At 32.5% G+C, this 22,044-nt stretch overlaps 2 protein-coding genes across 2 annotated transcripts; one reads left to right on the forward strand and one right to left on the reverse strand.

The window, feature by feature from the left end:
- Nucleotides 1-1,885: 1,885 nt before the first annotated feature.
- Nucleotides 1,886-8,750, forward strand: LOC118041035 (uncharacterized). Its single transcript, XM_035048132.2, has 22 exons — nt 1,886-2,308; nt 2,395-2,474; nt 2,591-2,677; nt 2,782-2,832; nt 2,921-3,038; nt 3,139-3,195; nt 3,641-3,705; nt 3,833-3,916; nt 4,353-4,403; nt 4,493-4,555; nt 4,676-4,722; nt 5,044-5,113; nt 5,197-5,259; nt 5,617-5,706; nt 5,804-5,842; nt 6,507-6,656; nt 6,755-6,832; nt 6,931-7,016; nt 7,364-7,412; nt 7,493-7,573; nt 7,763-7,856; nt 8,356-8,750. The coding sequence occupies exons 1-22, from the start codon at nt 1,987-1,989 to the stop codon at nt 8,418-8,420; spliced, it is 1,890 nt and encodes a 629-aa protein (XP_034904023.1). The 5' UTR covers nt 1,886-1,986; the 3' UTR covers nt 8,421-8,750.
- Nucleotides 8,751-10,902: 2,152 nt separating this feature from the next.
- Nucleotides 10,903-11,469, reverse strand: LOC118041034 (uncharacterized). The gene has a single exon (XM_035048131.2). The coding sequence runs from the start codon at nt 11,467-11,469 to the stop codon at nt 10,903-10,905; it is 567 nt and encodes a 188-aa protein (XP_034904022.1).
- Nucleotides 11,470-22,044: the final 10,575 nt, after the last annotated feature.

Genomic DNA, 22,044 nt, shown 5'->3' on the forward strand with positions numbered 1-22,044 from the left:
AATGACTTAAGTTAACAGTAGTTAAAATGCCAAAATCAACTACTTTGATCACGAGACCAAAACATCCTTATAAAAACAAATTAAAATATATTATAAAGTTCAATTCCTCATCAATTCAATATTGAGTAATGAAATTGAAAATAAAAAATCTATAAAAAATAAGACATAAAAACGACTTGAGTCTACTTGGGTTAACCTTTTAAGTACCACTCTTGAGTTATGAAGTTGAAATAACAAAATAAAAAGGTAAAAAAAATAAAATCATAAAAGTTTAATTTTCAATCTATTTAGTATAAAAAACTGAAATTGAAAAATAAATAAATTAAAAAAAAACTTGAATCAATTGGGCTAGTATGCTAAACCCGTTATTCATATCATGAAAACGTGATATCTCATTACAAAATATAATTAAAAAAATCATCAATTACAAAATAATAATAATAAAAAGCAGCACTATTCTAGGGAATAAAATTTTAGCGAGTAGTATTACAGTAAAATTTCTTTATCTTTTACTTTATATTTAATTAATAATTTCACTAAGAAACGTATGCAGGTCCTGAAATTAAATAAAAAAAAAAACCTGGTGCCCGTGCCGTGCCAGCTGCCAAAACCTTTATTTGGATAATAGAGAGGACTTTTATTTTCAACATGATCATAGGTTATAAACATGGAAAACCATTTTTTTAACCAAAAAATCATGAAAAAAACTTTAAACTTAGTTTTTCTTCTTCACTTTCCATTTCATGCACCTCTCCGTCAAAACTTTTTTTTTTTTCCAAAATAACATTATTCTTTTTCATAAAAAATACTAATCAACAAGTGTTATACTTTAACAAAACCACACCTACATTAAAGCCCTGTTTATTTGCTGGAAAGTAGTTTTTTTTTTAAAGTGAATTTCAGAAACGTGAATTCCAGAAAAGTATTTTCCGATGTTTAGTAGTGTAATGAAAAAAAAATTTGTAAAACACTTTCCAGTGTTTGGTTATGTCATGGAAAATAAGTTGGAAAATAATTTATTAATATTTTATTTTTCTCAAATTTATTAAAATAACGAGGAACAAATCTTACAAATTAAAAAGTTGAATAAGAATAAAATTGAAAAAAAATATAATTTCATAAATTATCTCAAATAAAATAAATAATAATCAAATTAATAGAGATCAAATTTAAAAAATAAAAAAATTGAAAGATAAAGAAATTAAAATAATAATAATTAACATTTCATAAATTATTTCATATAAAATAAGTAACAATAAAAAAAATAAAGACCAAATTTGATAAATAAAAAAACTTTAATTAGAAAATGATAAAGAAAAATCAAATAGTAATTATAAAAATGAGAACCAAAGTTAATATAAAAATTAAATTATAAGGGATGAAATTAAAAAATAAATATTCAAAAAAAAATATATATAGCAATCAAAAGTTTGAGGATCAAATTTGATATAATCAGCAAATAATATGATATTTTTAAATTTTTTACAATTTTCAAAAAACGTTTTTCACCCAAAATAAAAAGAAAACACTTTCTTGGAAACCAAGTTAAATTTTTCTTTAATTGAAATTTTTTTTTTCGTTAATCAACTTTTTTAATGATAAATAAACATAAAAAAATTTAAAAAATAATTTTTTAAAAACTATTTTTAAAAAAAATAAACACGGAGACAGTAATAGCTTAGCTTGTGCAAGGTTGAGTTTTTTGATTACTTGGTGCAAGGTTGAGGTTTTTTGACTCTTTGATTTGCCGTTTTAAAAGTGGTTTGAATTATTTTTTAAAAATGTTTTAAAATCATTCTAATATATTAATATTAAAAATATTTTTAAAAACATTCTTTTTACCATTCCCATATACTCCCACTAACTTTCAATTTCTACCTTTTACAAAGAAAAAAGAAAACAAAAAATCTTTCCAGCATTTTTTGAACAAACACAAGAAGTCAGCAAAGTTTCGAAGTGAAAAAAAGAACAGGGAGAGAAAATAGAATGTATAAATACGCATTGCTTAGCAAGTCCCTAAGCGCCGTCCGCTCACCCCTCGCAGGTTTGTTGAGATTCGAAAGCATCTCCACGAAAATCAAGCTACGCAACCGCAGCTTTCCCGCTCGGACATCAACTCAAACACTTTGCCTACGCACAAATACTCAGAATTTATCCAGTTACCACCCAACCCAAAGCCAACAGAGAGAAATGAAGTATGTCCTAGTCACCGGAGGAGTTGTCAGTGGGCTCGGCAAGGGCGTCACCGCTAGCAGCATCGGCGTTGTCCTTAAAGCTTGCGGCCTCCGCGTCACCTCCATCAAAATAGGTTCTCTGTCATAGTTTTTATGCATATTTGTGTTTTGATTTGGGTGCATAATCATTATTAACTTTTGATAATCTGATGTGTTGCAGATCCTTACTTGAATACTGATGCTGGCACCATGTCTCCTTTTGAGCATGGGGAGGTTTTTGTTCTTGACGATGGCGGAGAGGTTTAGTCCCTCTATTTTTTTTTTCAATTCTTGAAAGATGGTGAAATTTGGTATAAGGGCATGATGGATTAATGGATATATTAACAGGTTAATTATTCCTTGGTTTCTGTTGAAAGGTTGATTTAGACTTGGGTAACTACGAGCGTTTTCTGGACGTGACACTAACCAAAGATAATAACATTACCACTGGGAAGATATTTCAGGTGACGGGATGAGTTTAGTATGTACGCAAATTCATTAAGTTCTAAGTTCTATAAGATAATCGGTGACTGATTATTGATTTTCTCCCTGTTTGGTGGCTGATCAGTCTGTCATCGAGAAGGAAAGGAGAGGCGATTATCTTGGAAAGACTGTTCAGGTGATGGCTTGCAGCTAGCTAGATATGCTTCTTTAACATGTTTAAATAACTGCTTACTGAATTGTTGCTATGTTTGAGGAAATTCCAGGTCGTTCCACATATCACTGATGCAATTAAGGATTGGATCGAGTCTGTTTCTGCCATTCCTGTGGATGGAAAGGATGGCCCTGCTGATGTGTGTGTTATAGAATTGGGAGGCACAGTGGGTAAGAGCGATATGTGCAAGAAGGATGCAGCTTTCACTGATACTTTTTTGGTCTTGCAATTTCATGTGGTAGTAATAATTTCTTCCCTTTTCTCTTTCAGGTGACATTGAATCTATGCCATTTATTGAGGCTTTGCGACAGTTGTCATTTTCAGTTGGTGGGTTATGATGTTTTCTGTATATTGGAGGAGCATTGCTCTCTTCCTTAAGTTCCTTTCATTCAAGGACGAAGGATCCTTTTTCTCTAACTGGACTAGCAGTACTTGTGAAGCCATGGTGTGGTGCATATTTTGATATATTTGACCACTCAAAAAGATTGTAGGAAATTTGAGGAACGATATAACTGTTTTGTCAGAAACTCTACAAACTACAGAAGCAAATTCATTTGAATTGTTCATGGTGTTGTACCTGTCTTATTTGTCTGACTATATGCTGTGTGAACAATTAGATGAATGCTGTAAAAAAATTAGAATTATGGTTCCCTTTTGAAGCTACTATGCACTCGTATTACAGAGCTTTTCTCCCATGTTCACATATGTTGAGTTAATTCATTCATGAGTTATTGCAATAACCACTCATGTTAATTTCCATATCTCTATGCAGGACAAGATAACTTTTGTCTCGTTCATGTGAGCCTGATACCTGTGCTAGGCGTTGTTGGAGAACAAGTAATACGCCATATAATTTGTTTTAAGTTTTTCCCCCCCTCCATTTTGAATGTATTCACTTGGAGGTCAAGTTGATCATATTAAACTTGAATGATCATAACAATACCTGTTTTATGTGTGTTTGCAGAAAACTAAGCCTACACAACATAGTGTCCGTGAATTGAGAGCATTAGGCTTGACTCCTCATCTGTTGGCATGTCGCTCTGCTCAGGTACATTCATCCTACCTGACATCTTTATGCTTTGAAGAGGACTATTGACTGGAACAATTTTGGTTGAAGATCTTTGTGGTAGATTCCACTGAAAGTTGCTCACAAACTTCATTTCAGAGAAGTTATCTGCTTTCTCTTGCTGTTCCTGTTATGATCTTTACTATTAAACTTTTGGAAGGTTTCTGAAAGTACTAAAGGTTGATCACATTTTTCATGCGGGGCAGTGCTTCTCTTGATGATTGTATAGTAGCATCTGTTATTGTGTTGCCCAAATAAGTTGGACCCTATCTTTCTAATATATTTACTTTGACTCCAGCAATGGACTTTGCGAATTCCCTGTTTGTTTCTTCTATTTTGACAGATAATTTCCATCAATTTCTTTTTTTTAAGGATGAATTTTGAGGCATAGAGTGACTTTTAGTAATTTACATTGCAGCCTTTATTGGAAAATACAAAGGAGAAACTTTCTCAGTTCTGCCATGTTCCGGTAACTTTTGGTGAACTTTGCACTGTATCGCCTCTAATAACAGCTGTTTTAAATTTGGATATGTTATGTATCTCCTTGTTTCTCGGCAGGCTGCTAATATTCTCAATATTCATGATGTTCCTAACATTTGGCACGTCCCTCTGTTACTTAGGGTGGGTTGAACTGCATTCTTCTGTTTCTCTGGATCATGAAAATTTGAACTTTTTTTTTTATTGGTGTTGATATATATGTTGTAATTTGCTTTGATGGTTTGGCATGCTCTCCTTGTACAGAACCAAAATGCTCATGATGCAATTTTAAAACAGCTAAACTTACTCAGGTTAGTTTAATTCAAGTTTCTCCACATCGAAGTTTTAATTAATGGACCTACAGTACCCATCTATCTCAACCTTGAACATTTTCATGACTCTACCGGAACAAAAAAACTTAAAAAGTTGGCTATAGCAAGTTCAAATTGTTTTAGTTGATTATTTCTTTGTTTCTCCCCTTCTACCTGGGACTTGGGTCCAAGGGATTGGTTAAGTTGTAATTATACTGAGCGTACTCTGCCAGAAACAAAATGCATTGTGACTTTTGATCCAGACACCAAGTGCTTGAAGATTTATTGTATTAGCTAACTTCTTGTATTTCTCTATTTCAGAATTGCGATGCCTCCTGCTTTGCAAGATTGGACCATGATGGCTGAGACTTATGATAATCTCACCAATTCTGTCAGTATTATCATCAACAACTTCTAATTCTCTTTGATTATTTCTTTATTGTTCCTGAGGCGAGAAGTTGCAATTGAATGCAGGTGAGGATTGCGATGGTGGGAAAGTATGTTGGCCTAACAGATTCATACCTGTCTGTTGTTAAGGTGCCATCACATTTTTGTCTCTTTAGTTTAAGCAAGAAAGAAAAAGTGCAGTAACATAAAGTCTGAAACTGTGCATGACCACTCTAAGGCTTAAAGGTTGTGTTAATCTGACAATAAAATGTTTTCTAATCACATATCTTCATAGGTGCCAACACAGTGAAGACGTCTTCATATTTGAACGTTCAATGGAAGTTATTTTGTTTATAATGGGTTTGCATTGTCTGGATGACTTTTTGCAGGGAATGAATGACACATTAGTACATTCAACGTTTGATGATAGTTAATTTGTTAGAAATTTTATGTGCTTGTTTATTGGCATGACTCACTAGTTACTGTTATGCTTTGTTTTGCTTGCAGGCCCTTCTACATGCTTGCATCGCATGTTCGATGAAGCCATCGATTGATTGGATTGCAGCTTCTGATCTTGAAGAAGACAGTGCAAAATCGGTATTGAATCCTTGCTTTTTGCTAATGGCATTTTGCAGGTTGTGTTTCGTATCCTGGTGAAAAAGTTTCCCCTGGTAAACATTTCTTTATCTTACAGACACCAGAAGCACATGCAGCTGCATGGGAGACTTTAAAGGTAAGACTACAATATCTATCTATTTATTTTCCTTTCTCCATTATTGTCTTTCTTTACCAAAAGCCAGCTATCTCTCCTTGAAGCCTTTTTGGTTTTCATCATCCTTCTTGTGTCAAGAACACTGGAATTTCACATAAAAAAATTTCTCTGACCATATCATTTTTTTTATAATTGTTGCAGCTTAACATTTTTTTGTAATCGTTTTTTGTTTTGTTTTTCACCACTTCTGTTTTTGTCTAATATTTTCACTATGACATCTGTGTGACTGCTACAAGATCATTAGCTTGATTCGTCTTAAGTTCTCCTTTTGACCACTTGAGCATCTGATTTCTGATCTTTGCAGATTTTATTTAGTTATTTTTCAAAATAAAGTAGACTGGTAATGACAGCTTGATTTTAGCTTATGCCAAATTCTGGTCCTCAAACCTGATGTCCTTGGTTGAATGATTTTTGTGTCTTTTATCATTTATGTATCTCATTGTTTGCCATTTGATTTTAATTTTGTGGACTGTGCTGTTACCATTTGTGGCTTTAAAGAGCAAAAAAATTTATTCTTGAAAGGGAGTAGGAGGGAGGGGGGGGGTTGCCTTGGATAAAAACTGTTAGGTTTCTATTCATTTCCGTTTTGAACTTTTTTTTTTTTTTTTTCAATCATGACTTGCAGAATGCATCATGCATCTTAATTCCTGGTGGATTTGGAGATCGTGGGGTGAGAGGAATGATATTGGCTGCCAAGTATGCTAGAGAGAACAATATTCCTTATCTTGGGATTTGCTTAGGCATGCAGATTGCTGTTATTGAGTTTGCTAGATCTGTAAGTGACTTCACTTTGAACGTACTCTCTTATGTTATCATTTTTCTTGATATGATGTATCCAATGACCATATGTCCCTTCACCAACAATTATTTTAGGTTTTGGGTTTGGAAAGGGCGGATAGCAATGAGTTTGATACAAATACACCTGATCCTGTTGTAATTTTCATGCCTGAGGTATGCATTTACTGTAACCTTATTGATCTGTATTTACAGTTTTATCATAAATATGTTTCATTTGTTTGTACTACATTACCATCTGAAACTAAATGCAGGGTTCAAGGACACATATGGGAAGCACAATGAGACTAGGATCACGAAGGACGCTATTCCAGACCCCTGATTGTATTACTGCAAAACTGTATGTGATTTGTTTATTAGTCTTCAGTTTCATAAGAAAATGGAGCCACCCTGTTAGTGAAGAATAAAGTTAATTTCCGATGGATATCATATTGCATATAACCTGTGTTATGGATACTGGCGCCATATATGAAATTTCAGTTAGCAGGATTATATCCATCCAGCAGGCACAACAAGTCCATAGCCCGCCCCTCCAGCGTAATATTGTAATATTAGAGCTGGTTAGAGGTGATGGACTGTATGAACTACCTAAACCTTCCACCATCAGGATAAAAGGAAAAAGAAGTCAATAGTATTTTGATGTTTGCATCTACTTGCATACCTATTTTAATCATTTGTAATTGCCAGGTATGGTAATACTCAGTATGTAGAGGAACGACACAGACATAGATATGAGGTAAGTTGCAAGGTTAATAACAGAAGTGTAAAAATAACTGTACAAAACAGTCATGATTATTTCAACATTGCATGATGCAGGTAAACCCAGAGGTTATTGAAGTTCTAGAGGGAAAGGGCTTAAAGTTTGTTGGGAAGGATGAAACAGGAAAACGGATGGAGGTCTTGTTTTCTTTCCACTTGGTTTCTTTCTTTTAGTCCCGTGTTTCTGTTGTTATAGCAATCCGTATCTGATGTGTTCACGCTTACTGGGTCTGAGTGCTTGTTATGTGCCATTATTTCTGGTCAAGAGAGAGAAAACTAAACTATGTGCTGATTTTGCAAGCTCATTTGTTTTTTCTTGTTCTGCAGATTTTAGAGCTTCCAACGCATCCTTTTTATGTAGGTGTGCAATTTCACCCAGAGTTCAAATCACGGCCTAGAAGGCCCTCTGCTCTATTTTTAGGTATATATCAGTTGTCAGAACACTTGTTTTTATTATTAATTAAATTGTTCTCATTTAGAGGCTTTGAATATAACCAGTAGGCTTTTTATTATTAATTAAAATGATCTCATTTAGAGGCTTTGAATATAACCATTAGGCGTAAAGGGTATCCATATTTGGTGTATGCATATAGAACGGTAAAGGTGCAAAGGCTTTGATTTAGGAGATCATTTATTATTGTATAACTAATTTCCAAATGTTTGAGTGATGCATCAATGGGTTGTGAAGGTTATAGCTAAAGTTATAGCGTGTCTATTTTTCGGTTGTCTAACATAGAATGTTACCTATTTATTAAAACATATTTGGAAAAGTGTCCTCTAAGGTTCAAATGTTCTTGAATATTTATAGAAAATGTCCAGAATGTGCTTTCTGTAATTTTCATGTTCATTAAAATAACTTGCAACTTTTTTTTTTTCTCAACTAGTGTTTTAGCATTTAAACTATGGTGTTTGCGATGCAGGTTTTATATTGGCAGCAACAGGAAAGTTGGAAGCACATCTCAAGAGTCATCAAAATGGAGTTTGATCTGGCTTGAAACTTCCAAGTCATGCTCACAAGGCAGACCATTTTTTTTTTTTTTTTGAAGAGGATGAAAAAAAATTCTCTTCGTAGCTTATATTAATAGGAGTTCCTTAATGGCTTTGGTTTTGCTCCTCCGCTGGTTGCAGATAGCGTAGATTGGTGGCAGCACCAGATCTGTTTTGATTAATTCAAGCAATACTTCACGCAGTTTCATGCATGTAACCCTATGATTTGTAGATGCAAATATACTCGGGGCATCAAACAACTGTTTCTGCTCCTTTCTGTACTAGAATCGTATATTAATGGTATTGTATCTCACGCTTTTTCTTATTATTTCTTACGGTCTTCAAATTTCATAATTTGATATAGCACTTCATTCTCCTTCTGTTGCCCAAAATGCCAAAGCTAATTCTTTTTCCTTGGTGTGGGATTTGATATAGGATGGAAGATTAGTAAAGTTCCCATTCATTATGAACAAGAAAGCAGTAGTGGGTAGGGGTGTTCACGGTCCGGTTTTAACTCAAAAATTCAACCGAACCGGAAAAGAGTATTTCTTATTAATATAACCCGAACCAAACCGAGAACCGGTTCAAACTGAACCGGTTTTGTTCGGTTTGGGTCGGTTTTTTAGCATAAAAACTAGAAAAAACCGGACTCATCTTCATCGCTGAGCTAAATCAAAGGAAAAATCTGACATCAAATATCAATCAGGTTATTAATCATAGCAACCACTTAGAAACTCAAGATAAGCAACAAGAAAAAGCAACCAGCAATCAAAGTTTTCCACATAGGGGTTGAGAAGGGGAAGGGAAAGAGAGGTCCCGAGAGAGCTGATTGACCATAAATTTTCTTGGGTCTTTGGCTCTTTCGCCAACTATGAATGTCGTATTGGCTTTAGCAAAGCCTTTTTTTTTTGGTATGTAAAGAATTTCAAAGCTTGTCTCCGCCCAGCACAAGGATGGAATTAATATAAGTTATATTGTATGGATTTCTTGAATAATGGTTCCCTTGCATCTAGATTGTGAAACTGGAAGGAGAAGTTTGGGAAGGGGAAAATGGAAGGGAAGGCTTAGGGGGGTGGCGGCTGGAAAGGGGAAAAGTGATTTAGGGTTTTAGAAAGGGGAAGGGGGAGGGGAGGGGAGGGGGGCTTGGCGGCTAGAAAGGAAGAAAGTGATTTAGGGTTCTGGGAAAGGGAATGGGAAAGATATGGGAAAAAGGGGGAGGGGGAGGGCTGTTAAAAAGGAAAATGATTTAGGGTTAGGAATTGTTTTTTTTATACTTTTTTTTTTAAACCGGTTCGGTTTGGTCCGGTTCAATCGGTTTAAGCTTTTTTAAATTGGAATCGAACCGGACCGGGTGATTTTTTTTTATTTTTGAATCGGTTTATTCAGTTTTTTCTATCGGTTCAGTTTTTTCAATTAATTTTTTCTCGGTTTTTTCAGTTTAATTGGTTGGTCAGTTTTTTTAAACACTCCTAGTAGTGGGTATGTAGCTAGCAGGGAGTGTTGTTGGTTATTGCGAATTGATATTTTATGTTTTTAAAATAAAATTTTTAGTGTTTTCAAATGTTTTTAATTTGTCAATGTTGATGTTAAAAATAAATTTTTAAAAATAAAAAATAATTAATATAATATATTTTCAAGTAAAAAATATTGATATGAAAAAAGTTTGCTTTCAAAATCTTATTGAACAGTTTTTGTCCTTGTATTCTCTTGGGAAATCCAAAGTTAAATATGCTAGTATATCATGAAGCATGGTGGAATTAACTTGTGCTGTAGATGCCCATTTTTCTGCTGCTCAGGAAACTGACCAATATATTTAGGAGTATTAAAATGTTGCCTAATTCTCAGAACTTATAATTGCATCAATTATTAAACCCAAATCCTCTGGAAGCTTGTTTGCTGGACTTCAAGTTTCCAATTGTTAGATAACATTACAGCGGTGAATCTTTTCAATTTTCAACCTGATACTATACCATCTCAAAAAGACGAGGGAGACGAGAAGAAGTTCCAACCTTCAATTGTTCTGATTTCACCTGATAAAGAAAATTTAAAAATCTTGCATTTGTGGTTTCCAAGGATTAATTTGGTCTGTTGAACTCCGATAACAGATTACCATCGGAGTCTCATTGGTGCATGTCAGGCTAATTCGGAGAGTTTGAAAAACTGACTGCCGGCCCCGAGCGCCGTCTGCACTCAACGATTTATTTTCCCCTGGTCAACATATGCCAGTGATGCTTTCGAATTTCGGAGTCACAGGAACCTCTTGATCTATTTTTTTTTTCTTTCCAAAAATAAAGGTACCCACAATGATACAAATATAAATTGCAATATTATTCAAACTCAATGATAGTTTCCGGTATTTACATAATGCCGCAAAGCCTCTTTTACAAAAAGAAAAATACATGAAACTGCAAAAAGCAGCAAACAACAAAGATAGCCAAAAAAGAACAGATTATTTAGAAGACAGTGAATGCTCGAGATCATCAACTGGTGCCTTTCTTTGGAGTACTCTCATGATACTGTAGATACGAGATCTGCCTTTGAAGCCTCATTTGCTGACGGAACTTAGCTATGAACTCCTCAGCTCTCATGTCAATCCCTTCTTCCTCTGCTGGGATCTTTTCCTCAGTACAGGTCTCGTACTCTTCTTCATCCTCTCCGCTTTTTAATAAGAAACTCCTCCTCGTCCCATCATAATATTCATAAACTGATCCATCCTGATGAATATCATTTTCACTCATCACCTCACCATGATCAGAATCGTAGTCGAAGTCAACCTGTGAGGTTATGCAAGGTATGTTGAATCTCATGGAGGACGGGCGGTGCATCTTGACGTGGAAAACGGGGGTCTTGTCGAAGGAGAGTTCATATTCTCCATAATGTAGTTGGCCGCGAGGAGAATTGCGTCCCATACTTTTAAGAAACCTAGGCACAACACTTACATCCATCATAAAACGTCTCTTGAAAACAGCACCTTTTCTTGCACACAGCAATGCACGCACGATGTTCCATGCTCTATGAGCGACATCATTAACGTTGTTCTTCAGCATTTTTCTAAATTGTTACAATAGCTTGCAACTAGTTCAGTAGCTTCAACAGAAGTAGAAGCTAGCACTGGAAGTAGCAAAAAGTAGCTGAATTTTGTGTGAAAAGTAATTGAGAAGTTTGTTGGGCAGTGAAGATTTAAACACTAGAAAGAAATGTTTCAGATTGATACTTTCTGTTTCTGAGGGGAAGTGGTGATGATGGCTTATATATATATGTGTGTGTGTGGATTTTTGATACGCGGTGTTGTGCTGAGAGAGAGAGAGAGAGAGTTGTTCCCTTTCTTTGGAAGCCAAATGAAGCTGGTGTGAACGTTCATTGTGGGCGGTGGAGACTTGCAGGGAACACGGTTGTACGCGGGGTATTCAAGTTGGAGCTGTAGTAAATTCCAAAAGTAACCCTTGACATTATCCTAACATACAACCACCTTCGTTTGCCCTATCGGTTTTGGGCACTTGGAATTTAAAATATTGATCGAAAAATGGTTATATTTTCTTTCGTTTTTAGCAAATTGGGTGCTTGAAAGCTAATTTTCTCATATTATAATGAAGTTTTCCTTGATATTTTCTAAAAGTTATTATAATTTTATATTATTTTTTAAAATATTTTATCAAATAATAATTTTTTAAACTTAAAATTTATATATATTTACACTATTTTATACTTAATTTTTATTTAAATAATTAGAGATGATGAGATTTAAACTTATAGTCACTTAATTATTACAATGTTAAAAAAATATTTTAACTTAAAAACTTAAATTAATAGAAGATATGATGATATAATATTTAAAAGAGATTGTCAATGAAAGGGATTGATTTTTGTTAAAAATATATGGTTAAGATGAAGCAGAAGATGATTGAATATAATTGAAGGGCCCCATGTAACATGAAATCAGCACATTTTCCGGCTGGGATGTTTTTGTCTTTCTTGTGAATTAAGAACGGACATCTCTCGCAAAAAGTCAAGGACTTCGTACAAGTAAACGCTTTGCTTATTGTTTTTGTTTCGGAAGAGTAGCGTGGGAGGGAGCTTTTGATTTGTTTTTCTGAATGGGACCTGCCCTGCGGTTGGGCTTTTAGTTACGCTGAACCGCGTTTTTTTGAGCTGTGCTCATCATTTGTTATCGCTTTCTGGTGTGTTTATTATATTTATTAATCGACCATGGAATCTATGGTTTAAATGCCCAACTATTATATTATACTTTTCATACTAAAAGACTTGGGGGGTTGACGCTCATATAAACAGTGAAAGAGTTGATATATATATATTTTTATTTCTTTTTCATTTCCCTCTCTCCTTTTTTTTCTATTTTTTTTAATATTTACTTAATTTTAAATTTATCTTCGTATACCATTTTAATTTACTTACTAAAAAGTTATTGTAGTTTTTAAAATACATTCTGATATTTGATTTATTCTTGATTTATATTTAATTTTATAAATATTTATTTTTGTTATTGTATATATAATTATTAAGTAAGAAATAATTTTAAAAACAAAGTTGTTTAAACCCAATAGAGTTTATTATTTGAATTTTAAATTTAGAAACCTAATCAATCCAAAACATCACCATCACAATATTAAAATAAAACCTTCAATATTTTTTTTCCGTCAAGTTTTTGGTCTCTTTACAGCACAGTGAGAGCGTAAAAACTATTTCTTATTGAGTGCATAGCAATAATGAATGTTTTTTTATATTAAAAACAAATCTTGTAATAATCAACCGGCGGACTTCCAAGTTAACGATTTGATCAAGTCAATGAAATTACGAAACTACGCATGTGGAGAGAATCTATGGTGCATGAACTGACTTGGAGACCACTCAAATTCATGCGAGTCTCTTGCTTTGTTGGGGGCATTGAATGCGACTAATCCGAGCCAATTTAGCTTATACAGTCTTATTTCATTTATTGATTGATCGAGCAAAAATACCAGATATATAATAATTCATGCTACTTAGACAACAGATCTGCAGTAACTTCTTCTTCTGGGTAGACGAACTGCATTTTTGGAATGATCCTTGATCATCGAACTGTTGCATTAAACTATTTTCTAACGTTGTTTTTCATATTAATTGTCCGGAAGCCCATACATTAGTTGTTGAGATTCTGGCAACAAGCCATCAACGCTGGTGTCCTGTTGCCTGTCGTTGAGGGCGCGTTTCATAGTTTAGAACTGCGTTTCGTTTGGCTCCACCATAGGAGTAGCAGGTATCAGGCAACAGTATAATGTAGCTAACCCTAAACCTAAAAACAAGGGAAGTTGGGTTTGAAATTTGCACTTCTTTGATAACAGCTATTACGTACAGTTCTGATAGCTGAAGCTGTATATTCACAGGGGCTCACGATAATCACCCAGTTGGACTTATAGAGAGAACAGGCTGGCTGGCGCCTGCAACATGGTGGATGGACCATCGTTTCCTTCCTCAAGGGTCACATGGACCCTACAAAAACTAGCCCTAAACCTAAAAAAAAAAAGGAGATTGACTTGTAATTTGCAAAATAAGAGTGACACCTGTTATATCGATGCGTACGCAATTCCCACAATACTACAGCTTGTGATAGTTCATGCAGCAAAAGAAGCAAACAACTAGCTAGGCATGTTGAGACGGAAGTCCAAGAAATCAAGCTTCCAGCTTTTCTCTGTGTGAAGAGAACAAACATCAAACATGCGCAAGTAAACAGCTTAGTATCATAAGTGAAGCAACCCAGCTGGCAGCTAGCTCTCTTCTATTCCTAGACAAAATTATTCAAAGACCTGACATCGATATTAAGACTTTTGAATACAAAGTTATTTAATTAAAATAAGTACACTCTAACATGCTCGCTAAAACCCTTAACCCCTCATTTAATATTTTCTGTATCTACAATCTTGACATCTTAGTTTACATGAAATTAAATTAACTCATCATAATATATATTTCTTAAAAATAATTTTTATAAATATTATGAGTAATGATAAGAGTTTCAAATCCAACTAGAGAGATTTAAATCCGAAGATGAAACATTCACGTATTTTTGAAAGAAATAGTTTTTTGATATGATATTTTTTTTATAAATGATATGATAATCTTGATAACTGGTGTGCTTAGCAATTCAAACCTCATGCAAATTGGTTATGGCTTGCTCTAATTAATGACTACATGATTATGGACCGATGATTATGAGGCTAGCAAGCTATATCAAATACTGCCGCGCAACGCCCGTCGAGTGGCGTGGTGGCCCGATCATCAACTTTCCAATATTAGTAAGTGAAACCAGCCATGAAAGGTGTTGCCAGTGCTGTCATCTCTTCAACGTGCTGTGCTGCATCATTTATTAAATGTTCCCTTGCTTGTGCGCTAATTAAATCCTAGAAAGGGACTTCCCATGCATATATACAACTGTTTCTTGTACACTAACAAGCGATCGAACCCACACCTTCAGATGGAAATGACACCGTATAATCAACCAACCAATCATACAAGATGCTAGCTAAGAGAAGCAGAGGGCAGGCGACGTTTACGAATAGCTTTCCCTGTTTCTTTCTTTTGTTTTTTCGGTGAGAATTAAACAAGACGGAAATGATCAAAACATGTACAGATATGGTAAAGCAGGGCTCATGGAAGATGAAGGTTTCTTAATTTACTGTAAAGGCAGCTCCTTCAAAATAATTGCTGATGAATGCAACGACTGCCGACTGGTTCCACTCCAGAAATCAAGCCTTTTGACTGGCATTGGTTAAATGCTGAGCACTACGTGGTTTAAACTGAAAAACCAAATTGATTAATTGAAGATTTCCCTTCCATTTTTTTCTGGTTTTTTTTCAAAAACAATTTCTTGAAAAAATGAACCAAATTTCATTTGGTTATTTAGTTTCAGTTCAGTTTTTAGATTTCTCGGTTTGGTTCTAACCGAGAACTTATTATTTTGATAAATTAATTTACATATATAATACAATAATTTTAATAATATTAGTGTGTGTGTGTGTATACATCTATACGTACTTATATATAATCTAACATTAAGAAATCATAAAACTATATACTACTCTATCGGTTCAAGCCTTTATCTATTTTTCATTGCTTTTTTTTGTTATATATATATATCGATTGCCAAGTAAATTATATATCTGTGATTTATAGGTTACATTACTCGACTTGGATTTTTAATACTATTTTGCAATTAATTGGGACTTTGAGATGATATTTATTACCTTTTTTTCAAAATAAATTGATGGGGAAAAAAATCTAAAAATGGATCTTTTAACATATCAAATGAATATAGAATATCTAAATCAATGAAAAAAATGATATTCAAAGACCTAAGAATCATAACATTATTTTTCATATTAATAAAACTCGTGAAATATGAAAACTGAATAATATTTTTGGTTGGTTTATTTTTATTTTTGTGAGTTTGGTTATCAAAATCAAGTAATCTCTACTTGGTATAGTAACTCAATTTACTAGGCTTTAGGTTTGCTATGTAAAAGTCATCAGTTTGAGTCTCATAAATCTCAGGGCCATTGAAAGGTTATATAGTTATTAATTTCAGGGCCTGTGAAATTAGTCGAGATATAAGCAAACTGGTCCGGATACCCAAATTAATAATAATAATAATAATAAAACTAAAATTTTATGTTCTATGGTATTTGTTCTTGCACACGCAGAGGCGGAGCTAGGATTGTTTAATAGGGAGGGTCATAACTAATATAACAAGGTATAAATTTTTACATGTAAACAACACTAATATATAAAAGCAAAATTAATATATTAAAAAAAAATGATATATAAAAGCAAATCTAACATAAAAAATAAGATTATTGATTCCTAAAAAAAAAACTTAAATTGAATTAAAGCCAAGTATGTGCTCTTTAAAGAATTTAATTTGGCTAGAAAGATCATGTTAAATTTATTGGACCTAGTGATAGTAAGGTACATGTAAGAAAAAAATGATAATTTTGACGATTATGCTAAAAAAAATATATAACAAAATCCAAGCTTAATCGAAACAAATCCATAAAATATATCTAATTTATTAGAAAAAATGACATTCATTATAACAAAAAATAAAAAGATGGTAAAACTAGAAAAAACAGGAGAATTATATATAAAAATATAAAAACCTCACCAAATTCTTAACAAACATAAAAAAACAAAAGATTTTAAATTTGGGTCACTAATTACCTTATTTTGATGGACAATAAATTAATTAGCAACTTTATTTTAATCTTTCTACATTACTTTGTATTATTATAATTTTTTGGTTAGGATTCTAAAAAAAAAGATAAAAAACAGTAAAAAATGATTAAATTGAACAGGTTATATTTTGTTTTTGCAACTTGAACAAAGAGATAATTTTATATTCAAAGATAATCAATTAATGAAATAATAATTTATTATTAGATAACCATACTTATTATATTTAAATACTAAATAAATTTTTTTTAAATATTTTACAGGTGTGTCTTGCAAGGGCTGGGCCCCTGCTTGCCAGCCCTTGATTCCGCCTCTGTGCACACGTACGAGGTAGCCTTAATTTGAACTATAAGTGAAAATGATGATCCGCGTGCGAGATGACATTCAATATACCAAACTAGGCATAAATTGTTGCTTCACGTAAATCACTTTATCCCAGTTATGTATATCAAGTAATCCCCTTCCAATTTTATGATGCCTGTTTATACGGAACATGGTCAGTAATTATATTCATACCCTGCAGATGATAAATAATTATATATATATATATATATATAAAACTGATGATGTTGTCACGACATTTATGTATGTAGGTCCAAGTATGAATTTAGGAATCATGGCCGGATTAATTATATAAAAGGTGGGTAACCATACCCTAAAATATAATAAGGGATGCACTGATTTTAAGGACCCATGTTTTAGGGCCACTAATTCACATAAAAAATACTAAATCTGTTTTTGATGATTTGACTGCATGTAAGGCAAATGGGCAAATGGCCTTGCTTGTTGGGTATCAGAGATGGAGAAGACCAGTTCAACCAAGGAGAGAAACATGCGGTGGCAAATGTATGGGAGACGCTGGATTTGTTTGTTTTCTAGAAATAGAATCCTCCCATTTTTTTTTATTTTTTTTTTAATTTTATTTTTGCCTAAAATACTGCCTGCACGTCGCATCACACGTAAAGAAACGAAAAAACTTTCAAGTTTAGATCTTACAACCATTCTGCCTGCCAACTCATTTGAATCTTCTTCGCATCTTTCTGCTCAACCAAGTTGACTGAGTCAAGGAGCGTGTTCGATATATTAAAACAAAAAATAAAGAGTCACTGATGAAGCGTTATTTCCATGTTCATTTCGATTAGTAACTCCGTGTTTGTTTCGTGTTTGTATTTAAAAATAATTTTTAAATTTTTTTGAATTTTTTTTTTAAATTAGAATATTTTTATGATTTTGTATCTTTGTTATATTAAAAATATTTTTTAATATATTTTTAATAAAAAATACTTTAAAAAATTATTATTTCTATCATCTCAAACACTAACAAGACAAGAGGATAATAATAATAATAATAATAATAATAATAATGCTAAAAACGTTATCTTGATTTCAAATTTCAATTATTAAATAGGAGTCCATAACATGCATGCAAGTTATTTCACCGCAAGCACTGCAATTTTTTTTTTTTTTTTATAGGACAGCAACTGGCAAGCTGGTTAGTGGTAAGAATTTCTACCATGTATCATAATAATATTCGCCGTTTCTCCACAGCACTTGTCAAGAACGCTGTTTATGATTTACTTAAATTAATTAAGATGGTGTTGAGGGTTATGGTTGTGATTATTTTTTAAAATATTTTTTATTTAGAAATATATTAAAATAATATTTTTTATAAATTATTTTTGATATCAGCATATTAAAATAATTTAAAAATACTAAAATAATATTAATTTAAAAAAATAAAAAAAATTAATTTTCTTTTTAAAAACTTAAAAACAAACATCCTAGAAACGTAGAAACGTATACCTTGTCTAAGATAAGGAGGTAGAAACGTTCCTCTTGCCCTTCAATCGCGAAGTGTAAGGAATATAACAGGAATCACATATATAATATTATACTACAATAAGATTTTTAGAGCATATGAAGGATCCAATATATACATGCATGCATGTCATCGGTAAATACAAGAGATGATCGTAGAAATTAGGGAAATTGATATTTGTTTTCCGCAACTAATTAATTTCAAAATCAAGTTAATATGTATACAACCCATGATCAAATCTTCTTTTTTTTCGCATATTAATTATACAATTCAAACAAACATTACGCGTTTAACCTCCCTACATTCTTGGTTATATATATAAATGAGCTCTCCATGGTGCTCACTCCTCATATAAATGTATACCTTCCATATTTGTTACTCCTTTCTTAAGGGTCATCTGTTCTCCCCCTGCACTTTGCAGGGAAGAGCCCTTGATTAATTAAGGCAGGTCAGGCTGTTCCTTTCCCTTCCCTCCGATTAATTAATGGAACATCGATCAGGTGCTGTCATTGATATTTTCAGTACAGTTACCGACAACGGAGGCCGTCGAGATGGCATCGACCCAAAGCCGACGAAGAAAAAGCGGAGTCCAATGCACATCCTTAGGGTGGCAAATTATATGCTCTCTCTAAAATCTGAAAAATCCAAAACTGCCCCCACCGATGCTGTCTCAAAGTGGAAGAAACTCTTGTCTTCCATGCGCCCTTTGCACATTAACAGCAACCAATCAGCCCAACGTAGCATTGGGGACAGGGTACTGATGGCACCTTTAACAATATCCAAGGAGGTTGTTGAACAATCAAAGGACGTTTATGCACCGTCCGCGGCATCCGAGGATGTTGAACAATTTGAGCTTTTTACCCCACCATGGTCGCCGGCCCCAAAAAGCACAGGATCATCGTCTGGTCAAACTAGCCAATACGCATCGGCCCAAAATCTTCAAGAGCTTGATGATCAGAGCGATGGAGATGATGAGGATAGTTATTATGACGATAAATTCGGGGACGAAAAGATAGACATGAAGGCTGAGGAGTTCATTGCTAAATTTTATGGCCAAATGAAGCTTCAACATAAGAATTGAAGAGATGTCAGAGGTCATTAAAGTTGAAACCAGGTCTGTTTGTTTGCATATATGCATGTTTCATCCAAGGAAAAGGGCCAAAAACAAGAATAGCAATATTGGTTGGTTAACATTTGAAAAAATTTATCAGGTTTAATAAATTTTTCTATCGTGTTTTTTTCAATCAATGAAGAGAAACAATATTGAGGAAATTAGCTATTTCAAGATGAACTGGGTGATGAAGATCTGGGATATAATAATAATAATAATAATAATAATAATAATAATAATAATAATAATAATATGAAGAAGAAGAAGAGAGAATATTTATTTGTCTTTTTTTTTTCTTCCCGTTGTTGTGTAATTTGGGTAGACGTGTATTATTAAGAAGAAGGAAGGATATTTAACTGTTGTAATTTTGCTTGAAGTATAGGCATGAATCCAGATTTTTCCTTAATGAATAAACATAATATTGTTGCAAAGCAAAATGGCGCAAGAACATAATTTCTTGTCTTGTACGCATAATGTTCAATGTTTCTTTTTCTTTTTCTTCTTCTTATTCTTTCCAGTGTGACACATCAGAATTTAATTTTGAAAAAAATTCTTATGCATAAGAAGGTTTACGCCTGCAATTTCAGATGATAGAGCTGAAAATGCATGCGTAGTGTAGTCCAGAGTTTTCTTAAATTAAGTTATTTCAACATACTTGACAAAAGGGCAATGAACTTGTAATAATAAGTAAGGTATTAGATTAAGTGTTTTTTTATTTTTAAAGTTCATGGAAAAAAACATATTTGAGTTCGAGTTGATTTTTTATTTCAAATTAATTTTGATTTTTAAAACGGTTTTTTAAGACTATAGATAAATTTATCATGGTTTCTAAGATTTTTTATAGGTGTTTTAGATTAAAATGGGTTGAAAATAAGATTTTAGGTAAAAAAAATATATATAAGCTCTGATTTTCTGGCCACCACAGTAATTGAAATCTAGACAAATCAAACGACATGTCATGTGATTATTTTTTTCAGAAAAAACTTGTTGTCCGCTCCATTTGCAAATAATAAAAAAAAGGCTTAGTTGTGCGAGTTTGCAAGGGTAAGCCAGGCGTTGTTACGCCTGACCTTTGCTTCTTTTTTTTTTTTTTTTTATATGATGTTTTGTATGTTTTTTTTTTCTAAATTTTTTTAATTTATATTTAGATTGGTATCTTTTTTCTCTTTTATTTTATTTTAGAGAGTCTCTTTTAAATAACAATTATTTTTTTAAATATGAATTTAAATTTGAAATTTTTTTATGATTCATCTATAATTTGTTTTTATTTTTTTGTATGGACAAACTTTATTTTTAAAAATAATTTTTTTTTAATTTTCAAATAATATGTCTGACATGTACAACATTGCATGATGTTTTTTCATCTTTTATTTTATTTAATCAATTTAATTTATGTCTTATTTTTATTATTGTTTGTTTGAATAAAAAAATATTTTAATAAATAAATTTATCAAACATAATCAGATAAATATCTTAAATTTTAAAATTAAATATTTTAATTTATATTTATTTTTTATTTTTAGATATTTCTAAAGTCATTAACTTAGTTGTTGAGATACGTTAAAAAAAACCTCTATACCGGATGAAAAGTCGTTGTAAAATAAAAAAAATAATGACTCTTCGATGAACAGTGGACTCTGGATTCAGGGAATGGGGGTTAGGTGCATTGGCTCTGGGTGTCTTATTATTGGGTTTGATTGACGACCTCATGATTTTAGAACTCACCAATCCTTAAATGAATATTTACATTAATAAATGTTTTGATAAAAAATAAAAATAATTCGAAGGATAATCATTATTTCCCAATCGAAATTCTAAGTTCTTCTGATTGAGAAGATAAAAGAAAAACATATTGCTGAAAAGAAAAAGAAAATCACTCTGCTTTCATGGAAAAGCAGAATGAGATTGGATAATTTTATAAATAAATAAATAAAAATAGATTTAAAAAAACAAAAAAAAAAACAAATACTATTATAATAAATAGTGTTTTAATATTTTTGTAAGATATATAGAAATAATATTTTTATAAAAAAAATAGTAAAATAACATTTTATTTAGCACTCCAAGCATGTAAAATAAACATTGAAAAGCTAAAATATATATATATATTTTTTTTATTGTTAACTTTCCATTTAGCATCTCTGGAGATGCTCTAATGGTCGATTGTTTCCATAATTGTTTGTTCATCTATCCAACTGCAGAATCCGCATAATAGAGAAGGCAATGCAATCGTTCTTCTACATGTTTGGTTTTCCCCTGCTTCATGTTTTTTTTTTTAACCGCATACTTGAATAATTGAAACTAAAGAGATCTGGAAGATTAAGAACAGATTGGATCATAGGAAGATTAAATTACGTTATATGATTGTGTTAGATGAATTATTAATAATAAACTACTAATTTTTTTTTAATCTCACTCATCTTTTTGCCCCGTGTATTAATGGAGGACTGGTTCAGGAGCTTTGCAAGA

The sequence above is a fragment of the Populus alba genome, chromosome 14 (assembly GCF_005239225.2).
Source record: "Populus alba chromosome 14, ASM523922v2, whole genome shotgun sequence".
In the NCBI taxonomy this organism is placed as follows: Eukaryota; Viridiplantae; Streptophyta; class Magnoliopsida; order Malpighiales; family Salicaceae; genus Populus; species Populus alba.